We start from the raw sequence: 25,556 nt of genomic DNA, 5'->3' as shown, positions 1-25,556 counted from the left end.
TGTTTAATCTCCTTTCACCAACTCAGAGTTTAGTCCAGCAGCTTTTAAACTAAACTTTAACAATGCAAGAAACTATTCTGCGCTGCTGATTTGATGTACAACACTCTGCACTTTCATTTTTTCTTATTAAATCTTTTATTCCACTTGTAGACATAAATATGTGCAAAAAAGAAACCAACAAAAAAAAAAGTACATGTTTTTTATCAAAAGCATTGGTGAGTGCTAAGAATATGCAGATGAAATGAAATACATATTTTATTCTTCATTGATTTATGCCCGTATGCTGACCCTCGGAGGTTTACGGTATTTCTCTACAAATGCACAGTTCCGTTGCCCGGAATGGCAGTACCTAACGAGTAAACAACTTTGTCTTCTGGAGTAGCACCAAAGCTACTGGTAATGCTGCCAGCTCAACACTCGCCTTTCCCCCACTTCAAGTTTGAACGTTGGGTTGTTGGAGAGGTCCTCAGGCAAGCGTAATACTGATATCATCAGGACAACATTGAATATCAAAATATCTTCTATTTTAGAAGATCGGTGTTCCTCACTCTTCCATGTTACCACAGACAGGTGCTTCAGGGAAAGAGGCTTTCAGTTTCTGAGAAGAGTTATCTATTTAGCTTCTATTTGTGTAAAACACCCTGCCTAGCAAAGAAGTATTTCCCACTAGGACATGGAAACTTGGAAGTTGAATTTGTTGTGCTGTTTTGTTATATCAAAATAAATAGTAAGAAATGTATGGGTGTTTTTTCACATACAAAATTCGTGCGCAAAAGATCAGAAGGGAAACGTTTCATTGCGATTGGTGCAGGAAGATGGCTATGCGCATCTCCCGAGGAAAACTCCCAAATGCAAAATATTTGAAATGTTTAAATATATTTATTAAAATAGGTACAAATAGGATCAGAGTTTTTTTTAAAAAAGTCACTAACTTCTGAAAAAATGTCCTGCATTAATTCAAAGGATAGCATTAGGTCACAGCGTATCAGGAAGCCACCTAGAAATATTATAGTTGGAAAACCTCCAGAAGCAGGAGCTATAATCACTCCCCAGGCCTTCCAAATACACGCTTCACTGACAGTGCTCAGTGGTTTCCAGGGCTGCAAATTTTCTATTCCCTCCTCGTATTCCAAACCCATTGGGGGCAGACTCCCCTTACACAAAAGGAGATATTACTTTTAAGCGTGAAAAGAGCACTGAAATGACATTAAAATGTTTTCTTTCTTCTTCAGGTGTACTGAAGAAATATGTCTATTTTCTTTCCCAGGTGGAGATTTCCTCACAATGGGAGAAAAGCCTTGGGTTTTGTACACTAGTAAAATGGAATGTTAATAAATTTAATCCTTCATGTTATTTAAAATATATATAAAAAAATCCATATTAAATCAATGCTTGTAAAAAAATAAAAATCTATTGACAGGATAATCCTTCCACTAAAACTGCTTGCGTGCATGTGCCAGCACAGGAGACCCTAAAATGCTTTCTCTACCCCCCAACTGTTTTCTTCTTATGGGTGCTTCTGCAGAAGGCCACTGCATGCATCTTTTCTGGCTGCAGTGTTAATTGGCAGAAAAATGTATTAGAAGCATAAAAGCATGGCAGTTTTGAAATGAAGAGTATACAGAGTGGCTGACCTCAAAAGCCAGTGAGATGCCTCAGTGTCGCAGTGTTTCTAGCCACCTTGACAAAGTTGCGGGTACTCAAAATGGAGAAAAGCAGTCACTTGCACACAAATGGAGCAAAACGTGCATATTATAATTTAAGGTGCAGTTACTTCTGTTAAGATTCGTGACAGATGGAAATCAAGTTGAAACAGAAAGTTCTGTGTCCTGCTCCTGCTAACAGGCTCAGTATTTTGTCAAATGAACAGAGCAAAAATCTGTTCAAGTATTTGCATCAAGCAGGCTCCAAACTAGTTAAGATTGAAACCTCCTGATTCTGTGGTGTATTGTGTCACTCCAGGCGGCAAGGCTGCACCGCCTGCAGACTCACTGTGACAAAGAAGAATAAAGTTACTTCTTCAAATTTCTCATCTTCCCTAGGCTGAGTTATCAGCCCATCATTCATTCCTCTCTCTTGCTTATCTGAAACAAGTATTGCAGAGTTTTTCTTGCACCTCTAGTTACAGCAACAGAGTACATTTCAATTAGAAATAGATTAAAAATAGTTTTATCAACATTTCTAGCAGCTCTCAAATAGAACAGCCTTCAGCACATATCGGAAAAAGGCAATGAACAGAACTGACTGCAAAATAGCCCCCCCTTTTTCTAGGGGTTGCCATTACAGAAAAGTCACTGGAAAGAGTGCCTCGTTCTGAAGACGTTTGAGTCGGTCTGGGATAGCTTCAGTGGGATAGTCACCTTCTGCAACAGGATAAGCAGCAGCAGAGGATTGTTCTGAGGGGGTGTTTTCTTCTGTATTCCAAAGCTTTTTTCACTTGCTCTTTAGCGTCTCCTACATAGTCCTCAACATTTTGCATATTTATCTCAATGACGTTGAAGGTGTCCGCCTGTTCCTCCACTAGCAGGCCCACCTGCAGAAAGAGCTCATGGACTTCCTTAATGCGACCTTCTAACTTCACCAGCTCCTTATGACGTGTCTCTATCTCATTCAAGGCTGAGCGAGCCCCCTTAACATCCGCCAAGAGATTCTCAGAGAAGACGTCCCACCTGCCTTGCTCAATCATCTCCTCAATCTGGTTGCCAGAAACATCTTTGCCCATGATCTCTAGCTGCCGCTGAATTCGAATCTTGCAGTTCTCCCGTTGGTTCATTTCTGTTGCATTGTATTCAAACATAGCTTCCTGAAAGGCGTGCATGAGGTCAACGTAGTGGTTCTTCGCTACCCTGGCAATGACAGACATTGCACCGTATTTTGTTATTGCATCTTCGCTGAAATCTCTCATTATCTGGAGTTTCCTATGGATGCTTTCTCCGCGGGCCTTGATGTCTCTGGCAATACAATTAGTATCTCGTTTGATGCTACTAATACGGCGCATGGAAGTAAGGAAGCGGGTGTTTTGCTTTCTGAGCCGCTTGACATCCTCTTTTAGGTGGTCGTTTTCTGTCCGGATGTTCTGTATGTCTTTATGAAGAATTTCCAAGGCATAATCAGTCTCATAAAGGAGAACATCGCGGGGTGAATTTTCATCATCCTCACTATCAGAAAACTGTTGGTTGTGTAACCTGGCAAATTCGCGCAGCTCGTTTAGCCGGTCTTTCATCCTGCCTGTAAAACAGGAGGAAGAAGTTTAAAGTAAATAAAATATGGGTTTACAAGGGTTGAAAGTTCATAACTAGTAACTACATCATAGGTAACTACATCAAAGACAACCCAAAATATCAGATTTTAAATTTGTTCACAGTATTTTATACAGTGATGGATCTCAGATCCAAAACTCTGGTGCTAGCACACTCTCCTGGAAACTACAAAGCTTAGAAACTAAAAAAGTGCAAGAGAGAAGACAACAAATCCTGAAGACAAATCCAAAAGAATGACAAGACAATCCCCAACCCCCCAAAATTGCCAGTCTTTCACTTTGAGAAAAAAAATCGAACTTTTGAGCAAATGATAGGAAGCCTTCAGCTATCAGTATGTGTAGACGTGTTAATAACTGAACGCTTCCCACCACTCCTCACTCGAGAAATCTCCTCTAGATCTTGACTCTTCATTACATCGATGGCCCCAGATGTCACAAGTCCTCTGTCATTCTAAGCTTGCTTTTTCTGTGAGAAGAATAGGAAGCCTCTCAGAAACAGAAATGGCACTTACCAATACAGTTGAGAAATAAAAGTTTCGAGAAATGGTGTGGAAAGTATCAAGATAGAATAAAAAAAAAAAAAAGGGCAAGTTCAGGGTCTCCAGACGCTGTCATTGACCATAGCGTACCAGGCATCAAGCAAAACAACACAGCAATAGCAGCATTCTGTAAGTAAAAACCTCCACCCTTCTTTTTTGTATGATGGAAACATCCTACTGAAGAAATAAAGTAATGCTGTTCTTACAGATCACGATCAGTTTTCTGTATGTTTGCCGCAGATGTAGTTAACTAAAAATTTCATTAAAAAAGCCACAAAATGAGTAATCTGTACAGACCAGTTATGTGATAACAAAACATATGTCTCCTTTAAATACGTTGTTTACTTCAAACTCCAGACCTAAAGTCTTTGCAGAAAATGAAATCTGAAAGAAAGCTTCAGCAAGAACCCTGCACCAAGTGTTACAGCAAGCAGGAAGCTGAACATTTCCCATCACAAAAGCTGTACCTCACATGACCTCGTTTAAATTAATAAAAAAGAGAACCAAGTTAAGAAGCAGCACCAAGCAGGACATCTCCAGATCTCTGAGTCTGGAGAATTCATTTTTGTTTTTTCAGGAATTAAAGTATCTTGACAGCATTTACAAACATGCTATCCATGGTGAATGACACATCCCATCATTGGATCATCAGTTATTCCCAGGCTAAGAAAAGTCGCATGTGTACATACCCAGTGTGAATTAAAACTGCAAGTTTATAATCTGTTTCATGGAATTCCTAGATGTGTTAAAGATGTTAGGGAGGAGATGGAACAATTCCATCACAGACAGAGCCTCTGGGCTCATATAGTTCATTGGGGGTACATACTGGTCTTGAGAAGTGTCCTGATTAAGATTACATTTACACCGAAGCAAAAAAAGTGAATTTCATCTTAAACCAATTCTTTTACAAGCAGTGTAAACCAAGGAAGTCCATTAATATCCTGAGAGAAGAGCTTTCATTCAGGAATCCACACATGTAAGATAATTCTTTGAATTTAAAATATAAGCCACATAGATTCAACACAATCATACAGAGAAAGCTTTAGGAAATGAAAGGTTTTCCACCTCCTCCCTCAGCAATAATAAAATCAAGACTTTCACCTCATACCACAACACCAAGATGAAAAATCCCCATCTAAAAGGGAAAAAAAGAAGAAAAGTGTGGTGCAGTTTAAAAGTCAGGTTTACTTGGCTTTAAAACTGCATGGACAAATTTACGTAGAGGCACTGAGCCAGTGAGAACATTTACCCTTCCTGTCTGGAAATAGTGGACCATTTGCTAAACAGCGTAGTGGAAAGGGAACAAACAAAGGCATCGAGCAATCTCAGGATTATTTAGATCTCTGCTAATCACTGTTTCTGAGATGCTTTTCACCTGAAATGTCGTGGCTCTGAAAACCAGTCACATTGCTCATCTGACTGCATTCCTGACTCTTACTGGCGTCCCTAGAGCTGATGATCCTCCCACTTCTAGTATGAACCTCGAACTGCCATGTGTTGGGTCCAGCAGTTTATTCTTTTTGTGTTTAGCATCTACATTTGGAAACAGCAAACAATGTTTTTTTTCATTACTTTGAAATGACAATTCGCAACTGCAAGGTGCCATTCATGTAAACTAAATCGTATGTGTGCCTTTGTTGCCTTTGTGCTCACCATTCCTTGAACTTAAGAAAAGCTAGATTTCATCAGCCTTCCACAGAGAGCAGACTGACAATTGGCTCAACAATAATTACATTTTACTTTTTATGCTTGATAAGGAAAAAACAAACAGAAAACCACACTGAGTAAGAGCTCCTGCATAATAAACTCATAATTTTGTAAGAATAAATCTACCCTTCTGTCCCCCTAGCCTCAAAAGTGTAACTTGCAATTTGTCCTTCTCACCCACAACTATTTTAAGGTGTTAGATAAAATAAAAACAGGAAGAAATGGAGAAGCAAATACATGGCAATTCACAACATGAAAATACTAATGATGTAATAAGTTCATGTGTATAGTAACTCTGCAGCATCTCTGTAAAAATATTGATTTTTTTTAACACAACATGAAAGGTTAAAAAACAAAGTAATAAAGGAAGAGTAAGGAGCTGTCAAGTGTGGCCTCAGATTGCACCTACACACAGGAACATCATGCAGTTAAACACTGGCCTATCTTATATCACTTACACCAAGTCTCTGCCTACAGTCTGCATGTGCTGAATAAAATTTGTACAATGTAAAATTTAATATTAATCATTCAGTTCATGGACAGATATCTCATTTACTGTGTTACTACTGTTAATTTCCTCAGGGATTTCTCCTGTGAAATCTCTGGAAAGCTCCAGAAACTCGTAACAGTTTTTTGAGGGAGGTCAGATCTAACAGCCCCATCCACAGACACAGGTTTCAGCCCAGAATTATTAAGGACAACGCTATCACTCTTGATGAGTTATGATGCCCACCTGAGACACCTGAAGCACAGTTCTTCGTACCTGGTACGTTCAGAAGTCAGCTCCTTCTGACTTTGGTCACTGCTGCAAGCCTCGGGCACTTTGCTGAGTAAGACCACGAAGTACGAAGCTGGACATCAGTGAATGAACACACGGATCGAGGCCACTTGTGAGAAGGTCATCTCCAACGATACATAAAACATCGCCCACGATCTCTGTGGTCTAGTAGATCCAGTAGAATCCAATTCTAAATGTGAACAGAGGATTGAATTACAGTTGCACTGACAACCTTCAACAAGGGGTTTCCCAGTGTCTGAGTGCTTAGCTATAAAAGTCCTACATTATTTCAGACTACATACCAAAACTTACATTCAAGGGGGTCAACATTAGGATCCTCAACTTTGCATTGAGGACCTGCACCCGTCAGGGTAATGGCTCCACAGCTAAAGTGATCACACTTCTGTCCTAACAAATGGCTTCTGTCTCTTCAAGCCTGACTTCACGGTCATGCAAAATCAGGGACTTTTTGACATCTTTCATTCTCCCTGAGTCCTGCCTTTTCCTCTCTGTTTCCAGAGTGCATCACCTGGCCTGCTTCCCACTTCACCTTCACGTTTTCAAGATGTTCTTCCTTATCTACATCCAGTGCCTGGGCAGGATGGAGGACAGGAAGAGAACGACTTTCTGCCTGTATTTCAGCATCATATTAGGCCACAAACACCACAAATTGCAGAGGATGTTCAGCTTTATGCCAGAGCATGCTCAATTATTCTGTAGGTTAGCATTTGCAGTATTTGGCCAAAGACATCTGTGAGGTTCAAGAAAATGTTTAGATTTCAGCTTCCGTGAGCACCTTTTGCTCAAGGAACACAGTAAATTTATTTAGGGCATTTGCAAATTGCTGCTTTGAGAGACTCGCAATTTGGCAAAGTTTTAGGAAAACAGCAGGCTCAAATGCAATGCCACCACAGAGTTCTTTCCCCATTTCAAATTCACATTTCAAACAAAGGGGAACCAGATCTTCCCAAGAAAGGACAATAACTTCCAAGCATTCCTTTGATAGCGTCAGGGACAGACACTGAAGAGCTGAAACAAATGAACAAACAAGCACGGGAGAGCAGGGGGGAACAGCCATTTAAAAAATTTCAGTGAAACAGATCAGCATTTAGAAAACTTGACCTTCTTTATCAAATGCTGTTGTCACTCAGGAAAGTTTGCATCTACATACAAGTTCACAACATTGTTTGTAATTAAAACAACAATATATTAATACCTAGTACATTACTAGTTGTTAAGGATAGCCTCAGCACTCATTCTTTAAAATGAGCGGCAATCTCTCCCTTAATAGAGGGCCTGGTGCAGCAGTAGAAGTTGGGCTTTCTGGCCAGAAAGGAACTCAGCAGAAAAGGTCCTTGGGGCGTGGGTGGGCATCAAGTTGAACATGAGTCAGCAATGCGCCCTTGTGGCAAAGGAGGCCAACAGCATCCCAGGCTGGAGTAGCAAAAGTGGTCAGGGGAAGTGATCCCTCAGCATCCACATCTGGAGTGCTGTGTTGTGCTGGGGTTCCTGAGCGCAAGAGAAATGGACACACTGGGGTGAGTCCAGGGGAGGCCACCAAGATGGTCAGAGGTGCACCTGACTTATGAGGAGAGCCTGAGAGAGCTGGGAGTGTTCAGCTGGGAAACAGGAAGCTCAAGGGAGATCTTGTTGCTGTCACCAACAGCCTAATGCAAGGGTGGACCATTCATGTTGGACCATTCTTGTGCTGTACAGCAACAGCACAAGAGGCAACAGACCCAAGTGGGAACAAGGGAAATGCCAGCCAGATAGTAGAGGGGGAAAAAACCCCAAAACCTTCAAAAACATTGGAAAAGGTGCACAGAGAAGTTTGGAATCTGCATCTTTGGAGATATTCAAAACTTGACTGGACATGGCCCTCAGCAACCTGCATCACCTGTGTGTGGTTTCAGGGGGGCTGGATTAGATGACCTCGAAAGGTCCAGTCTAAATGGTTCTAATGGACCAGCCTTTGGTCAAAAGTTTGCTAATTTGAACGTGAGTTCAAATAAGTATATTCAACTCCTTGCACTGGTTTATTTAGGATACATCTAACACATTAGAATATCAAGACACCAACTACTCTGTACTCTGGAGTAATGGCCCAAAGAGTATAAACACCTTAATTCTAAGAGTGTGTGTTTTAATAGATTAGATTAGCTGTCAGTTTTATTTTCTTTTAAAATACTGTGTATATTCAAACTGGAATGTGTACTTCCATGTTTGTATTTTTGGGCTAGAGAAATCTGGCCTTCTAAAAATCAAGTTCCTTCTGCAGTCCATCACAGTGTGTACACCTGAACACACACTCACACGCAGATTAAATACAGGCCAGGTAATGACTGCAGAGGTTACAACTTTGAAGTCAGGTATCTACCAAGTACAGTCAGCTGAGGACACGTTCAGTATTCATCTCTTCATGTTATCATGCTACTTCTTGGTATTAATCACCACTATGACTAGCTTTCTCATGATGCACGAGGAAGACGCCAGCTGTCCTGTTGCAGTGAGACTGCGGCCCCACACAACTCTGCACAACGTGGTATTTCAGACAGGAAAGGAAATCCACTCTGAAAATCAAAAACCGTGCATACACGTGAAGCCCCTTTCCATTAGCCCCCTATACATACAAATAGGAGTCCTGAACTACTGTAACATTTGCAATAAGAAGCCATTTGCAGTAATAGAATTCCGCTGTAAGAGCATGCTGTGCATACATTTCCATTGCTGCACTAATACTCTGCAGCCTGTTATTTAAGTAGAAATAATTAAGAAAGGACGAAAAGTTATTTCTGTAGAAACAAACGAGTTGCACACATATAATTGTTTCAGCTTTAACATTTGTACATCCACGTCACTGAGTTTGGGGACAAATGGTGAAATAAAGCAGCAGTTACAGCACAGCATCTATATTTCACCACCAGCAGCTGGGAAGGAAGCCAGTGTACATTTTTTCTTTTTACAGCATTCATAAAAGGCAGACGTTAGTTAATACCAGCTTGTGGATTACCAAAAGTCTACCCAGTAATCTCTTCAGCCTTGAGTAGGACCTTACAAGATGAAGCTTTTATTTCAGTTGAAGTGGCTTATCGGAGGAACAACAGATATTTCAAAAGAAACCAGTTAAAAACCATTTATATCAGTGGTTCTTCTCTCCCTCAGAAGGTAAAAGTCCTTTTCTGCTCTACTACGAAAAGTCCTTTTGTGCTCCACTACAATCCCAGGTGGCTCATCCCGTCTCTGAATGGCATCTGCTCTTGGTTGCATGACACATGACAGATGTGACCCAAGAAACACGCAGTGAACAATTAGGGAAGAACCTGCTCCTAGGCAGAATTACTTCATAGCCAAGTGTGTGTCAGCACATTCCAGTAACTTCCCAGGCTGCTTGTGGAGGATGCAGTATCGATGGAAATCCACTCGGACTGGCTGAATTGAACACACTCAATTACAAGGCAAATAGTGTGCTGCCGTTACACAATCTGCATTTTGTATAGGAAAAAGATGTGTTGAATGCAGCTGAAGCCTTTCATTTAAGAGCTGGAGTCTCAGATTTAGTCATAATTTTCTACTGTTTCTGTTTGGGAAACAACTGTCATAGAGCAGATTTAATCATTTGGCCTGGTAGCTTTTCCAATAACAGATTTGACAATATTAACTTGGAAAACAGACTATTGTTTACAATAGATTTTCCTCTTTCCAAAAGACCTTCTAATTGACTCACAGCAGGCGGCTAGTCATCTTTTCAGACCAAATTCTGTCTCCCCAAACACGTCACAGAATCACAGAATGGTAGGGGTTGGAAGGGACTTCTGGAGATCATCTAGTCCAAGCCCCCTGCCAGAGCAGGGTCACCCAGAGCAGGTTGCACAGGAACGCGTCCAGGCGGGTTTTGAATGTCTCCAGAGACAGAGACTCCACCACCTCTCTGGGCAGCCTGTGCCAGTGCTCTGCCACCCTCAAAGTAAAGAAGTTCCTCCTCATGTTTAGATGGAACTTCCTATGCTCAAGTTTGTGCCCATCACCTCTTGTCCTCTCACTGGGCACCACTGAAAAAAGGCTGGCCCCATCCTCCCGACACACACCCTTTAAGTATTTATAAGCGTTGATAAGATCCCCCGTCAGTCTTCTTTTTTCCAGACTGAAAGTACCCAAGTCCCTCAGCCTTTCTTCATAAGAGAGGTGTTCCAGTCCCCTAATCATCACATGTCCATCACTGGTGGAACAGCAGGCTTGAATTTCTCAAATGGCTCCTCTTTTTTCTTGCTTCTCATCTATGAGAGCTTGAGGAAACACCAAAAATCATAATCTAATGATTAGGACAGTTTGCCTTCTGGAGCTGTTTTAAGATCATGACCGTATATTCTGCTCCAATATTAACAGCTATGACAGAGATCAGCATTTCAAAATCTTTTTGTAGCCTCACTGAAAGGAAGTTATCTTCTCCGGAGTTTCTTGGATTGGGCAATATTTAAAAATAGGCAAAAAGTATTCAGGACTGACGGTACATTGGTTAACACAAAGCGGCAGTTATGAAGCTACAGAAATCCAGCAAGAAGCTGCAAATGCACCTGCAGACTATTAGACACTACCTGCTTCATATTGTAGTCAAAGGCTATGTACAGCAAAACACCTCCTTTACGCTTTCAGTCACCCTAGTGAGAAGTGTACACAGTTACAAATGTCTCAGGGCAGGGTTTTCTTTCCAAAAGCTTGTATGAAACGTCAACTTCTCTGTTTGTACCAGAACAAGTGATTTACTACAAGCTGATAGATGCAGAGATCTAGGGATGGCTCTATTCTTTGCAGGCTATTTCTGCAGTTGTCAGAATCTCCCAGTCTCCAGTGGTTCCTCTCCTACCATAAAGGCTAAGAAAGGTACAGGGGAGAAAATTAACATTCAAATAGTTTGTTGCCTCTAACTCGAAGTAATGAGGCACTAATTGCCTGAATACTGATCGCTTTGGAGGTTCTTCTTTGTCTCATCCCGGTTTCTTTACCAGTATTCAATCTCTTCAACATGAAGTAACTCTCAATTTTTGTACAACACCATGTTACAAATTCAAGGATCTAGGGTGCATCTCATACGTCTCAGAGCTATTCAATAGGTTAACCATCTTTGCATTTTCCATCGACAAGTTATCAGGCTTTCTAGCTTTCAGTATCAAAACTAGAGGAAACCGCTAGCATGCATTAAATGCACGCATAATATGCATTGCATTTTCACATGTTTATGATGAGACTGACAAAAAACATCTGGAGTTTTAACTTGTTACTAAACAGTAGCCCATGCTAAGTAAACATTATTCCTGCATTGGAGAGGACAGCCTGTAGCGTACAGGTTGACTGCTGCTATTTACTGACTTGTCTAAATTTTCACTGGAGAGCTGTGGGTCACCGCTGACAAATTTTCAATCCTGGATAGACAACAAAACAGATTCTCAGTATCTCCTCTTGACATTTTTCTCACAAGTCACACTAATGAGCCATTGTAACTAGATTTTTTTTTTTGTATGGCTGTGAGGGCCTGTACCCAGGCTTTAAAAAAATACATTTCTCCATCTTCACTACATGGACCATTGAAAAGTGTTAGTCTTCACGTGCTTTGTTTGAACCCCCTCCCAAAATTGGGACTCCAGCAGTCGCCATGTTTCTGTATTTAAATAGAAGTTAAGGACAGAAAGTGTAATGCTCACCGTAAGTTTAGCCAGCTCCTTTTCCTAAGGATGCTAGAAAAGGAATATATAGTTAGCAACTGCAGGGTTTGAAAACTTGCTAAATCCTTGTAATCCTTGAGACCCGTGAGTTGACTCTGATCAGTTTTAACATACACAGTTTGCTAAAAGCAGAGCGCCATTACAAAGAGTAGATGACCATGCACGGGATTGTGTTTTACCCCAGGGGGAGAAAAACAATCCCACCACCGCTCTCCATTCAGTGCTTTTCCACACATGCAGCGCGCTGCCGGCTGACCACTGCAGCGTGCCCATCCTGCCCCAGGCAAAACAAAGTCTTCAGGCAAAATTGGCCTGGATGGAGACGAGGGGAGCATGAACTGTACCTCCACGGGCTTGGCAAATAGCTAAGACAGAGCCCTACCACCAGCATAAACAGTGAGACAGCCACCCATGCATTCCTTCGCAATTACTACAGCTTGGCATCCTCATGAGTCACTGCCCAAGGAAATCAGGCGACGGACGCACTCACATGCAGCACTGTCGCTACAGTGCCATAAGTATATACATTATCTAATTAATCACCTCAGCTTCCATGAAACACATTGGCTCAGCGAAATAGCTATGTACATACCACATTTATATAACTACTATTCCTACCACACAGTGGTATTTATAAGCGATTAAGACATTATGTTGGCATCTGAGTAGAAATACGAGGTTGCATGTGATCATCAGTCAGAAGCAACATGTTCTTACAGACATTTTTAAATTAGCACAACAGCATTACTTTTTAAATTATACATATATTTAAAGCTTGTAATGAAGTATTACAATCTGAGATCAAGTACTCTTAGCTTTAAAAAAAATCACTTAAAGATTGTATACAGGGTGTTTTATTGGTATTTGTTCATGTGGGCCAGTACACATGAGGCTCAGTTCTGGATCCTACTACAAAATTTACACAACTGTAACTGGACCAAAATAGTTTCAATCAGGAAACAAGCCCCACAGCCACACGTGCATACCCACAGCCTCAGCCCCGGGACACGCCTGGCACTGGCAGACTTTATGGCAATTACTGTACACTATTTAGCAGCCCATGGGTGTTTACAGGCCTCTTCAAACCAGTGAAGCCGAGACAAGATATACATGTAATTAGGCATACACTGGCCAGTGGCACTTTGAGAATCTGTTCCTGACTGGGCATATCCAAAGCTCAAGCCAGCTTTATTCTCCCTTTCAAAAATAAGTGATTTGTCACTTACACAAATACGGCACAGAGGAAAGACACAGCAGGAAAAGCTGACGTGTTCAGAACTTCCTTGGCTTTTGTCAACAAAGTTTTGTCAAGAATAATCTTGGCAATTAATGGGTTAACTGTCATTAGTAGATAAAGCAAACACTGCACACATGATAAGCCTTCGGAAGCCAAGATACGTGACATCATTCTGTCTGTGATAAACTACAAAAATAGGGTCTAGATGAGACGTGCCATACACTTTGTGTGATAGGCCAGATGAGATATCAAGACGCTCGACACAATCAGCAAAAGCCATCAGAACAGATGTAGAAACTCAACAGCATTGCTTCCCCTCAGGCGGAGCCCCCCTGCTCCCCAAGATGGGGCTCCCAGGAGCCAGCCCTGGGCAGGAGCAGTGTTCCCGCTCCCTGGGAATGATGTTCCTCACCAGACATGCCTCATGTCGGGGACACGTCTTGGGGGGAAACCCAAAATGTAACGGGGAGAAGCCAAGTGGCTTCTCTGCAAAACTGCATAAAAGTGGTAACCCCACATTTGGTGCTGAGATGAGTTTATCGCATCAAATTAACATCGCCTCAGTAATTTTTGCACTGTGCTTTTGTCATCCCTGCACTACAGGGATGGCCAAACAGTCAAAGAAAATTGATGGGCCAGATAAAAGATAATGGAAAGTGTATCTGGTCCAGCACCTGCATATTTGACTCAGCAGTTGCCTTTTCACCATCAGAACTCGTTTGGAATATGCCAACATTATGATGGATTTCTGTGACACTAGAAGGTTATCCCTATTTTCCATTAGCAACTTGGAGAGTGGAACCAAACAGGAGCCTGTACAGTCTCCAGGTGATGCTGAACTGGAAGGGGGTGGAAGAGAGCGTGTGGTGGCAGAAGGGAGGAGAAAAGATGAGAATTTAAGACGATCTTGGCAAGCAAGAAAAGTACTAACGAAAATGAAAGGACATTCAATAGAGACGAGCCTGGTATGGTACATTTAGAAGAAATCATCTGCACAGAAGGAAAGTAGGGAATACCTAGTTTGGTAGCAGGAAGGATCAGTGGGGTTACAGCAGACTGCAAGCTAAAAACCAAGTTCACAATATAATGGCATTGTACAGAACCTCATGCCTTATATGAGAGATGGCATGGGAAGGACTGGTTTTACTCTGCTTGGCATAGGTAAGGCCTCAGTAGGAATAGTACATCCTGCACCAATTACCAAACTTAGAAAGTCACAGGATAACGGACAGTGTTTCCAATATACAACCCTGGAGGAAGAGGAGTCGAGGGAATTATGTTTAATTCATGCAGCAGACCAGGCAGAGAGACACAGTGCTCTAATGTATAAAAGGAGTTTATAAAAAGAGAAATGATCAGCTTGTTCCCTATGTTGACATTGGAAACGCATGAAGTAATCCATTCATTTCACACATGAGAGGTATGTTGAACTAGCTGCGACTAGCTGAAAACTGGGCCATTTCCCTGCAGGAACACTATGGGAGCCTCTTCATAGAGGGCAGCGAGAGGCTACAGAAACCTCTCTCAGGTTTGGCTTCGGTGCACTGCTACAATGCACTAAAAGGACTAGGTAATGTCTTACAGTCCCCCCATGGCCCTGCAATGCCTTCGCTCCCAGCCTCATGGCGTGTCCAGCGCAGCGTGGGTGCTAGCACAGGTGAGCCTGGGGAGCAATTCGGGTGACCCTTTTCACCCAGCAGATTCCCTTACCTATTATTTCTGCACCAGCAACAACTAGAATTTCTCCTTTTGGAGGAGATTTTGGTTCCTGTTCCAGTATAATGCAAGGTGTTAGACATGAAGCCTAACCCCACAGCACAAGAAATCTCCAAGACTGATAAAATATGCCCTTGTGTTCCTTAACACCATGTTTATCTGCAGTGCCCCGAAGATACTGTTATCACTTTATACCTATTTTAATGTCTCAAGAAATCTTATGTACCGTGCTTAATTTCTTCATCTCTTACGACAACAGAGTTTAACCTGCAGTTTTAGTCTCAGCCAAAACACCAGATATATTTGCCATATGACTTAACATGCAATTTCAGTTTCAGAGCAGTGGTCATACAAGGAAGCCAGTGAAAAAAAATGAGGTGAGAAAGAGATCATCAGAGGTGCTGGGCACTTAAACCATCCTTTCTTAAGGATGACCTTTAGTCTGTCTCTTAGAACTTCGGTCTGTTTTGAATAAAAAAAAACTTATGCTCATCTTGCAGTCTCACCACTTCCATATAAAACTATTTAAATAGCAAGTAACAGCACTGGCAGGAAAGCGGCATCCTTCAAATTGTATTCTCATCTTAAAAAGCCATATAGTGCCATTTTGATCCCTGACAGCTTAAAAAAAAAAAAAACAAAACAGTTCCTAAAATACCATCTATAGAACAGGAACAAGAAGCATGAATGTCTGTTTTAGGCCAGTGTTATTCTTCTAGTCATTTCCTTTCCTGGTATCACACAGTTACACACATTTATCTCACACATACACCAGTACTAATTCTTCTTGGCAGGAAAGGAAACAAATATCAATTAATAGGAAGCAATCAAAGAACGCTAACTTTTGCACCCACTCGCAGCTCTGGCCATGCTGATGCTCAAGAAAGAAGTAAAAGCTATGATATTTTGCATAGAAACCCAATTTTCTACGAAATCTGCTCCGGAGCTATTCATAACTACATATGAGCATCTTCATACCTGCAGATGAGCACCATGAATGAAATGTTACTACTCGTTAAGCCAGCCAGACAAGGCGGGTAGAAATTCAGACACCTGCTGGGACTGGACGAGGAGACTCATATTTGAAAGCGCTTCTGGCTTTCCCTCACCCTGTGAAAACCCTTTTGCGGGACCGGAGCTACCGAAGGCAGCTCCGCACCCAAAAGCCCGGTCTCCATCCGCGGCCGTCCCTTCTGCCTCCGGGCTTCAGGCTTCCCCTCTCGACTCAAACCGGGCAGTTTCGTTTACTCTCAGACAAAACTGAGGTGCGAAGCGCTCCCAGAGCCCCGCGGCCCCTCCCGCCCCGCCGGCTGGGCTGGCCGGCGCTGCGAGCACCAGACACGGACCGGGACTCCCCCCGACAGCAGGGGATGGGGCGGGCTGACCGCCACCGCCGCACCCCGAGCCCTGGCCCGCCCCAAGGCCGCCCTCCGTCCCGCAGCAGCTCCGGGCCGGCTGGGCGCCGGGGGACCCCGGCTGATGCTGAGCGCGGCTCGGGCATACGGCGGAGATCCCGTCCCGGCAGCCGACGGGGTGAAGGAGCCCATCCCGGCCGCTTCCCCGAGGAAAGCGCCGTCTCGTCCTCCCCCATCCTGACAGGTACTCACCCCGGGCAGGGCAGCCCGTCCCGTCCCGGCCGGTCCCGTCCCGTCCCGCTGCCCCCGAAGTGCCGCTGCCGCCGCAGCACCCGCGCCGTCGAGGCCGGCGCTTGTCCCCGACGAGCGCCCCGCCCCCGCCGCCCGTCTCGCCCGCCTATTGGCTGAGAGAGAAGGAGTTTATTTGCATAGCAGCGCCCCGCCCCCGGCGGGCTGTCAATCACGGCCGTCGTTGCGGGGTGCGGATGGAGGGGCGGCCGCGCCGTCACCCCTTCCTCCTCCTCCTCCTCCTCCTCCTCCTCCTCCTCCTCCTCCTCCTCCTCCTCCTCCTCCGTCCCCTCGGGGCGGCGCTCGGCTCGCACCACTCCCTAGCGGGGGGAAAGTCCGCCCCGTGGGTGCTGGGAAGCGTGGGTGGGCTGAGGTTGCCCTTTCCGTTGCCGCCGTCCCCGTGGACGCCCCTGCCTTTTCCCGCCGGGGAAGCGGGGGCTTTCCGACCCCCGCCGCCTGGCTGGGGGGTGAGGGGGCGGTTTGGGGGCGCGGTGAGGCCCGGGACGGACAGGGAGCTAAAACCGAGGGGACGTACGGGCGGCTGGGGAGGGAGCTTGGGCCAGGCGTCGCCCTGAGCGGGGCACGACCCGGTCCCGTCCCCCCACCTCTTCCCGTCCCCCCCACCGCTGCTTGATGGAGCAACGTCCATCCCGTCCCGGTGGCTTGAGCCGTGCGTGATGAAATAGGGCGTCGAAGGAGCTTCTGGGAACGTAATTCAACCAAATTGCTGCCGCTGCTCGGTGTGGGCAAGAGAGGGGGCGCTTCTGGGATGGGGCTTCAGGGTGAGAGTCAAATTTAGCCCGTGTTTGGGTGGTGACTTTGAGAACTTTGACCATTCCTGGAAAAAAACTACCTTCCCCACCATTCTAACTTTAAAAAAAAAAACAAACAAACAACCCCACAAACCAACACGCTAAATCGTCCCCCCAAAAAAACAACAACAAAACTTCATCACAATTTTTAATACACACTAATAATACGCACTAATAAGCCACACAAGTAGCTATAGAGCCAAGTCTTGTTCAAGTCTTTCTGAGACAGGAAGTTTTTTGCTTTTCTCGAACATCTTGGACATTTGTTTGGGTGTACTTTTTGCTCCCTTTCACCACAAAAATTGAAGAGAATTCGAATCAGGAAATTTTGAAAGATAGAAGTTACTTTTTTGTTGGTGCCAGGTAGGAGATGAAAGAGCAACTGTGCTTTCCTGAGCCATTGCCAGTTACAATAAGGCTCCAAAATTTCTCTTACATTGTGTCCCTGGGCATGCCGAGAGAAAATTCTGTCACAATGTAGACAGTTGCGGAGACGTAGGAAGCTTCCTCCTTATTTTCTACGCTGCTGTTGTGTCAGGAAAAAAACTTAAGCAATAGTTGAATACTTGAGGTTTTACGGTTAACAGTCAGTTGAAAATATATCTGACAGAGTGTCTCTTTCTCCTTGAAAAATCCAAGACTGTACTGCAGGGTTCCTCCATGTGAAGTCTTTGCTGGGATTTTTCTCTTAGACCTTGATACTGGAGCTGAATTTAGGTGGGTGGGTCCCATCGATCCTCTAAAACTACCTGAAGGCATTGAATTATGAGTGGGGTTTCTCTTCTTTTCCAAGCTGTTGCTTCGTGAGACCAGCTGCAGTGTCCCCAACGCCCGCGTGGGCAGGTGGCTTTTTCTTTGCCACTGGACCGCAGACAGCAAACAGGCCTTTAGTGTTGCTAATGCAAGCGGAGCTGAAAATAAAGCTGCATGTTAATGTTAACTTCACGGGTAATCAAAGATAAGTTCTGCTTTGTATGGCCTGGAACAACAATTACAAATTGACCTGCTGTTGTTGTCGCACTGGCAAGGCTATTGGGTGCATAGATTGATGTGTCTGACAACCCAATCAAGAGCAAAATGCTCATCTAGAAACATCTGGTATCTGCCCTGTAATTTGTGAGGAGGGTGTGGAAGACCAAATAGATGAGTTGCAAGTCTCCTCCGCTTTGAGAGAGACTTTATTTACAATTTCAGTAGCTGAGTAGCAGGCAAGGTAGCAATGTTATTAAATTATTAACCTTCTAAGAAAAGAAATGGAGAGCGAGAGGACTTTATTATTTCTATAAATTTTGTCACCTAGATTAGACGAGGTTAAAGAAGGTCGAAAACTTCAGAAACAGCTAGCTAATTAAGCTACATGAAAAGATAGCTAAAAAAAAATTCACCATTGACAAAATAAGGACTGAAGTGCTTGAGCATACTATGCTGCTACATCCTACAAAGGGTGCCCATTTGCACGGTGTTACGAGAAACAAAACCAGGTAAGTCATATGGAAAGATTGTCATGTCATCATACATACGAAAGACACTTGTTTTGGATTATTATGCTCATTTCAGTCACTTCTGAAATAACGGTGTAGATTGAGAACGAAACTGATTAGACAGAGAAAAGTGATTTGCCCATAAAAGAGATTTAGAATTTTCAGTCTTGTCACTTTATCCTCCCCTGAGTCCTGAGCAGCCTTACATGCAAAGCTACAAAAGTAACAAATTAATTTTTTTTCACTTTGTACTATCTCTGACTATATGAGAGACATTTAATGAAAAATTATCATTTACCAATGAAAGGAAATACTCCATTTACATAAAGGCAGAATTTGTTAGTGTAGGGATCACTGATGCCAATAATTTTTTCAAAGGAGTTTGGGCAACATCTGGAGGCAGAAAGCCTCCCTTTTAGTTCTTTTTTTCTCTGAAGATTTGGGTTTTTTTCCCTTAAAAGACTTTTAATCCTGACCTAGATCTTCGGTGGTGGCTTTGGATGAACCACATTTTATTTCCAGTTTCCTCATCTCTAGAAAGAGGAAGGTTTAATTACTTTCAGTGCTCATAAATGTTTGTGGAAAGTAATATATAAGCAAATTGGAGTCTCATGTATGTTAAAATACCTTAGAATCATAGAATCGTCTAGGTTGGAAGGGACCTTGCAGATCATTGAGTCCAACCGTTAAACTAACACTGACAAAACCACCACTAAACCATGTCCCTAAGCACCACGTCTACACGTCTTTTAAATACCTCCAGGGATGGTGATTCAACCACTTCCCTGGGCAGCCTGTTCCAATGTTTGACAACCCTTTCAGTGAAGAATTTTTTCCTAATACCCATCCTAAACCTCCCCTGGTGGTTGAGGCCATTTCCTCTTGTCCTATCACCTGTTACTTGAGAGGAGAGACTGACCCCCACCTCTCACCACCCTCCTTTCAGGTAGTTGTAGAGAGCGATAAGGTCTCCCCTCAGCCCCCTTTTCTCCAGGCTGAACAACCCCAGCTCCCCCAGCTGCTCCTCATAGGACTTGTGCTCTGGGATGAGCACATCCTTGAGGATATCTAGTAGTTCAAGGACAATCCACACAGCAGATGGACTGTCCATGCCAGGGAGAGCCCTTGTCTCTGCTCCAGTGCCTGATGCTTCTAACCAATCATGGAATAGCCTGATTGAGTTTCATATGAAGCCCAAGAAATTAGAAATTACGTGGATGCAGATTTCTCGTTGTTACTGCTTATCGACATCTCAGGGCACCTGGGAGTTCTGGGGATCTCAATTTTTGGGAAAAGCAGTTTCACCAAGACACTTATATTTACACTTCCAATTCCCTATCCTAATCTGCTATATAGCAATACCCCTATATTTCTTTCGAGTTTACCCATATGTACATAACAGTTTGCACCCATAACACCTCTACTAATTTCAAGCATGGAGTCCTAGTGTTATCGATCTATAATAACTGACACTTGTGAAACTTTTACCTAAAAATAGAGCAAATTGCAACCAGTCCAGTTCTGTAGCGCAGAGACCACTCTCAGACACATACAAAATCCATGTATCTTTTTCTGGATGTGCAGTACAAACGAGCATCTTTTAAGCTAGAATCAGGTCTGATGTAATCTAGCACACATCGATTCAATGAAATGACTGTTTTGTGTTGTCATAGTTTGAGCTGGGATGGAGTTAAATTTCTTGCTAGCAGCTGGTGTGGGGCTACGTTTCGGATTTGGGATGAGAGCAGTGTTGATAGTGCACTGGTGTTTTCAGTTGTTGCTGGGCAGTCAAGGCCTTTTCTGCTCCTCATATCGCCCTGCCGGAGAGAAGGCTGGGGGTGCACAAGGAGTTGGGAGGGGACACAGCTGGAACAGCTGATCCCAACTGACCAAAGGAATACTCCATACCATATGACATCATGCTCAGCATATAAAGCTGAGGGAAGAAGGAAGGAAGGGACGTCTGGAGTGATGGCATTTGTCTTCCCCAGTAACCATTAGGCGTGATGGAGCCCTGCTTTCCTGGAGATAGGTGAACACCTGCCTGCCGATGGGAAGTAGTGCTCTACCTATTAAACTGTCTTTATCTCAACCCACAAATTTTCTCACTTTTACTCTTCTGATTCTTTCCCCCATCTCAGCTGGGGTATGTGAGCAGCTGTGTCGTCTTAGTTGTCGGCTGGGGTTAAACCAAGACACATGGTCCTGGACACATAACTTTGTATTAATATCCACTTTTTGCTTTTTAACCTCATGGATCATTAACTTCTCCTGAAGTTAAATGTTTTATCAGTTGCCAAGGTGAATGGAGGGAGACAACAAGAGGCTGATGCTAGGAATTCTTTCACTATATTCATTTACCAGGGAAACTGAGTCTTCAGCTGCAGTACTTCCACCTTGAGTAAGGTCCATCAAACACTCCTGCTCTGAGTCTTTCACATTTCCTTGTAGCCTTTAACAAAAGCTACTGACATTGTAGAACAAGTCCTTCACTAAACGTTGCTGATGTAGAGAGATCCGCCCTGGTTGCATGAGGAACAGACTGCTGAAAAGAATTCAGAAGCCAAGTGTCTCCACAGCTAGCTAAATCCACCTTAATTCTTTGCTGAAGCCTGTGGAGTTATGTGGATTTATGAGGGATAACATAGTGCTCTACCTATTGAGCCCTGCGGATGTTTTTCTTTTTGCTTTCCTTTTGTCTTCTTCATTACGAAGGAAGAAGGCTGTTAGAAAAGGTGGGAGTGCTGAAAGCTGTACAGATGTAATTGCTGCGGAGTCAGAGTATGCCCTGTGCTAGGGCCACCTCTGTTGCTTATTTAGGAAAGGGTTTAACATTCTTCTCCAATTATGCCTGAAAGGCATGCAGAGCCAGTCCTGGGTGTAATACCCTTGAATTCCTTGTGAACCACAACTTGGCACCTGTGCACGGCTTTGAAGGTTCATTACCCATACATGAGTTCTTAAAGAGCTGCAAATCTAGTTACGTTTGTATTAAATGCCAGATTGGATGGACGGGAAATAGTCCCGGGACTTCTGTTGATTCAGGAGACGACGGCAGGTGCCAGCATGTTTTATTTAGCTAGTAACCAATAAATGAACAAATTCCAAATATTTTCACATAATGGACGTGAACAAGCATAGTTAAGTGGAGCCGATGGAACAATACTGATTTCTGGGAGCTGAAGGCTTGGTTGATTATCAAGTAAGCCACTGGATTTCTCTGCTGCTGTCACAGCTTTTGAATGCAAGAGTACAGACCATATCTATAACATGACAAGGACCCTGTCACATCAGCTGGCCTAATAACTCCTGTTATCAGACAGGAGTGAGGTATCTCTTCTGTCCGTTTGCATGCCCATAGATTAAGAGCAGTTAGCTTCTGCTCTATAGAGAGTGCTTTGTAACCTGGCAGAGCAGAGACAAGGACATCTTTATGAAAGTCCAGAAGGATCAAAAAGCCAGGCCAGGAAGACACATAGCAGGCACTCAGATTTGGGTATAGTCCCAGTAACGGCAGATTCGAGGGGCAAGTTCATATTGCCAAAAGCTCCATGCCCTGTTTTTGCCTCATCACTACTCTCTGAGCAGAAAATGGCCAGACTGTATATCAGGTGTGAAGGGAGAAGTACCTAAGGGGTAAGAACATCCAGGGATTAAAAGCCTTAGAAGGCTTAGAAGGGTATGGTGAAGAATAAATAGACCTTCACAAAGAGAGCCATTGGAAAATGAGAACCGATCCATAGTTTTTTGGAGCATCATTTTCAAGTCATTAGTCATTCAGAGAAAAGGGGTTGTTTTCTAAACCCCACCAAGTTTCGATGAAATAGAGTAATTCTATCCTAGAATTGTGTGAGCATAAAATTTATACAGCCGTGTGTATGGATCACCTTATTCATGCTGCCAGTGCTTTTCAACAAGCAATATAACCATATTAATTCAGAAAGGAGTGGTGAGACTGCACAAGCTGCATGGAGTGTTCCTTTGCCATGCGGGCTACCAGCCTGCGAAGGCATCCTGCACAAGTGGAACCCTTTCAGGTGGCTTTGTGGCTAGATCTAAATGCTTTGTGGTAGACCTACCCAAGGGTAGCATCGTAGTGATGTGCTACAGGTCTAAGAAGAAAAAGAAGAACTTTTTGGTTAGCTGAAGGTGAGGGAAGATTCATTCGGGATCATTTAGCTGGGAATACACAGCCAGGGAGTGATGCATTTCACAGCCCAGTCATAAGCAGTTGCTGCCTAGAGTCCTCCCTGAATGGCAAGGCAGATGGTATATATGTGACACAGTGATGCGTGACAGTAACAGCATGACAGATTTCCATGGAATGAAACAAAGTCATTGTTAAAGTTTGCATTTTACAGGGCAGGGTTTTAGCTAGAAAAAGCTAAAAATTAATGGTACACGTCAAGGTAGAGGAGTATTTGTCAAACAACTTGCAAAACTTATCTGAGAACAGTGAAGGCTTATATTTTATCTTTCAAACCTGTCTGTCGACTGTGGCAAGTATCCCAGGATTCTGGGAGGCACCTGCTATCAGCCAGACTTCAGGCACCTCAAGCCTCGCAGTTAAGAAATGCAAAGGTAGAAAGCACTGGGGGCACTGAGCAGCTTCACTGCAATGCCACGGGAGCCCACAGGTCTCCTCTCATTTACCCCAGCCGTGGAGTATCTCTGTATATGAGGCATCCATACAAGAAAGCGAGGAAGGCAGAAGGGCAACTTAATACCTGCGCTGTTTTTATGAAGCTACTGGCTTTTGATGGAAGCAGCTGCCTTGGTGGTTTGATTACAGAAAGATCAAACCCAACCAAATCTGCTGGAGTCCGGGGTGAGTCCCAGCCGCTGCCGGCCCTGCCTCCCTCCCGACGGGGGAGAGAGACTCTGCAGCGCCCAAAGTGTACAGTCATATTTTCATGCGAAGCAACTATTAACTTCCAATGAATCGACTGTGCATCCATCAGGACGGAGGTGGGCATTGGCACTGCCACACAGATCCCTTAACTTCAGGATCTTTGAAAGCATCAGGTGCTGGGCTTTTCATTTGCTCAGGTCATAGTCAAGTGAGCAAACTGATGGGGAAGTCCCAACAGATGAACCAAAACCAGAGCACACAGCCTCTATTCCAGTTTATCAACATAAAGAATTATTTGGTCTGAAAAATGTGGTTTTTATATATGTACTTTACAAATAGCATCTCTGTGTAGGTTGTGTATGGCAGATAAGGAGGACTACACTGTGCATACCTACTGAGTTCTTGTTTCTTCCTTGTACCTTCAGCTTCGGTGATGCAGCTTATCCTGGCTGTGCCTCTTTTTTAAGCTGGATAAATACCCGCTAGGAATACGTCAGGTATGGCTGATTTAAAATTGAGGTGGGGAATGGATTAGATGACTTCTTGAACCTTATTTTAGCCTCACTTTCTGAATCTTATTAAAATGTGCTAAGGTGTACTTAAATATTTATTAAAATACAAAATATTAAAATACACTAAAACATAAGACTGCAGCTTCAGATGGGGTAAGTCAGTTCTCCAGAATTCAAGTCAAATGTTGAATGTGTGTATTTCTTATTAAGCTAATAAACAGTTACAATGACATGGTGAGATTTTGAGAGATTACAGAAAATCTATTATTAATATCATATTAAAAATACCGTAGGGTAAATCAGGTAGCTGTATTTTTAACCGTGAGAAGTGAATTCATGCATCTTTTTACTGAAAGAAAATTGTTTCTGGAAAGATACGTCATCTAATATACATTTGTACCGTGCCTAACAAATTAAGCCTTGCTTCTGGCCGAGGTCACCAGGGAGTTCCCTGAGAGAAAGACGACATAGCTGGGGAACAGGCACAGAAAGCAATGTTACACACCCTCACGTTACATGGCTACATTGGCTTTCCTGCAAACCTGGTAGCTGATAATGGCTACGTATTGGTAGGAAGGATGTTAAATACAGTTTCTGTCTCAGAGAATAAATGTTTACAACATGATAAATAAAAGAAAACCCAAATAACATATAATTATGCGAGAGAAGATCCTGCATACACAATAACTTAAAATACTGTTCACATTTAATATTAACGCTACAGCAAATAAAATTGCTGTAAATACCAATTTGGCATGGATTTAAAATCAGGTACAATTAACAAAATAATTCAACAACAGATAAACAAAATTAATCTCCTGAAATATCCAAGAGCAAATTTTTTAAAGTTCACCAATAATCAGTACTCGGAATATATCTTTTCCATTCCAAACAACACACCGAATAGCTGCATAGCAAATTTCATATGCTCACTCCCTGAAGATGACAGGAGATAGACACCTCAATTTGTGATGAAAAATATTTCTGTTATATGACATGGCAAGAAAATTTTCCAAGTGATGTTTGAAATCTTGCCATATCTGCAGCTTTAGTGACAGTTAAATTAATTACATGTAAGATAATCCTTTACAGAGACTTTTTCTCCCCCTTCATTCCTTAAGTGGGGGAGCAGGGTCACCTGCTCAATTGATGTTGTGCAGTCCCCTCCTTTAAACCCTATAGCAAAGGGGGCGGGGGCCAAAAGACTCACTGAGGTGACAGATTCCCTACATTTCCACCTCCAGCCACTCTGGAATGTATAGTTTTTTAAGGCTATTCCATTACCTATATGGCTCTATTCCTC

General features: G+C 43.2%; 1 protein-coding gene across 1 annotated transcript; it reads right to left on the bottom strand.

Annotated features, from left to right (window-relative positions):
* Positions 1–150: 150 nt before the first annotated feature.
* On the bottom strand, positions 151–16,581 carry STX11 (syntaxin 11). The gene is made up of 3 exons (XM_074578271.1): positions 16,561–16,581; positions 6,239–6,473; positions 151–3,228 (listed from the first exon to the last, which is right to left on the bottom strand). The coding sequence occupies exon 3, from the start codon at positions 3,221–3,223 to the stop codon at positions 2,357–2,359; it is 867 nt and encodes a 288-aa protein (XP_074434372.1). The 5' UTR covers positions 3,224–3,228; positions 6,239–6,473; positions 16,561–16,581; the 3' UTR covers positions 151–2,356.
* Positions 16,582–25,556: the final 8,975 nt, after the last annotated feature.

Source organism: Larus michahellis, chromosome 3, assembly GCF_964199755.1.
Source record: "Larus michahellis chromosome 3, bLarMic1.1, whole genome shotgun sequence".
NCBI lineage: Eukaryota > Metazoa > Chordata > Aves > Charadriiformes > Laridae > Larus > Larus michahellis.
Note: the sequence above shows the minus strand (reverse complement) of the source record. Positions and strands in the feature narration are given on the sequence as shown.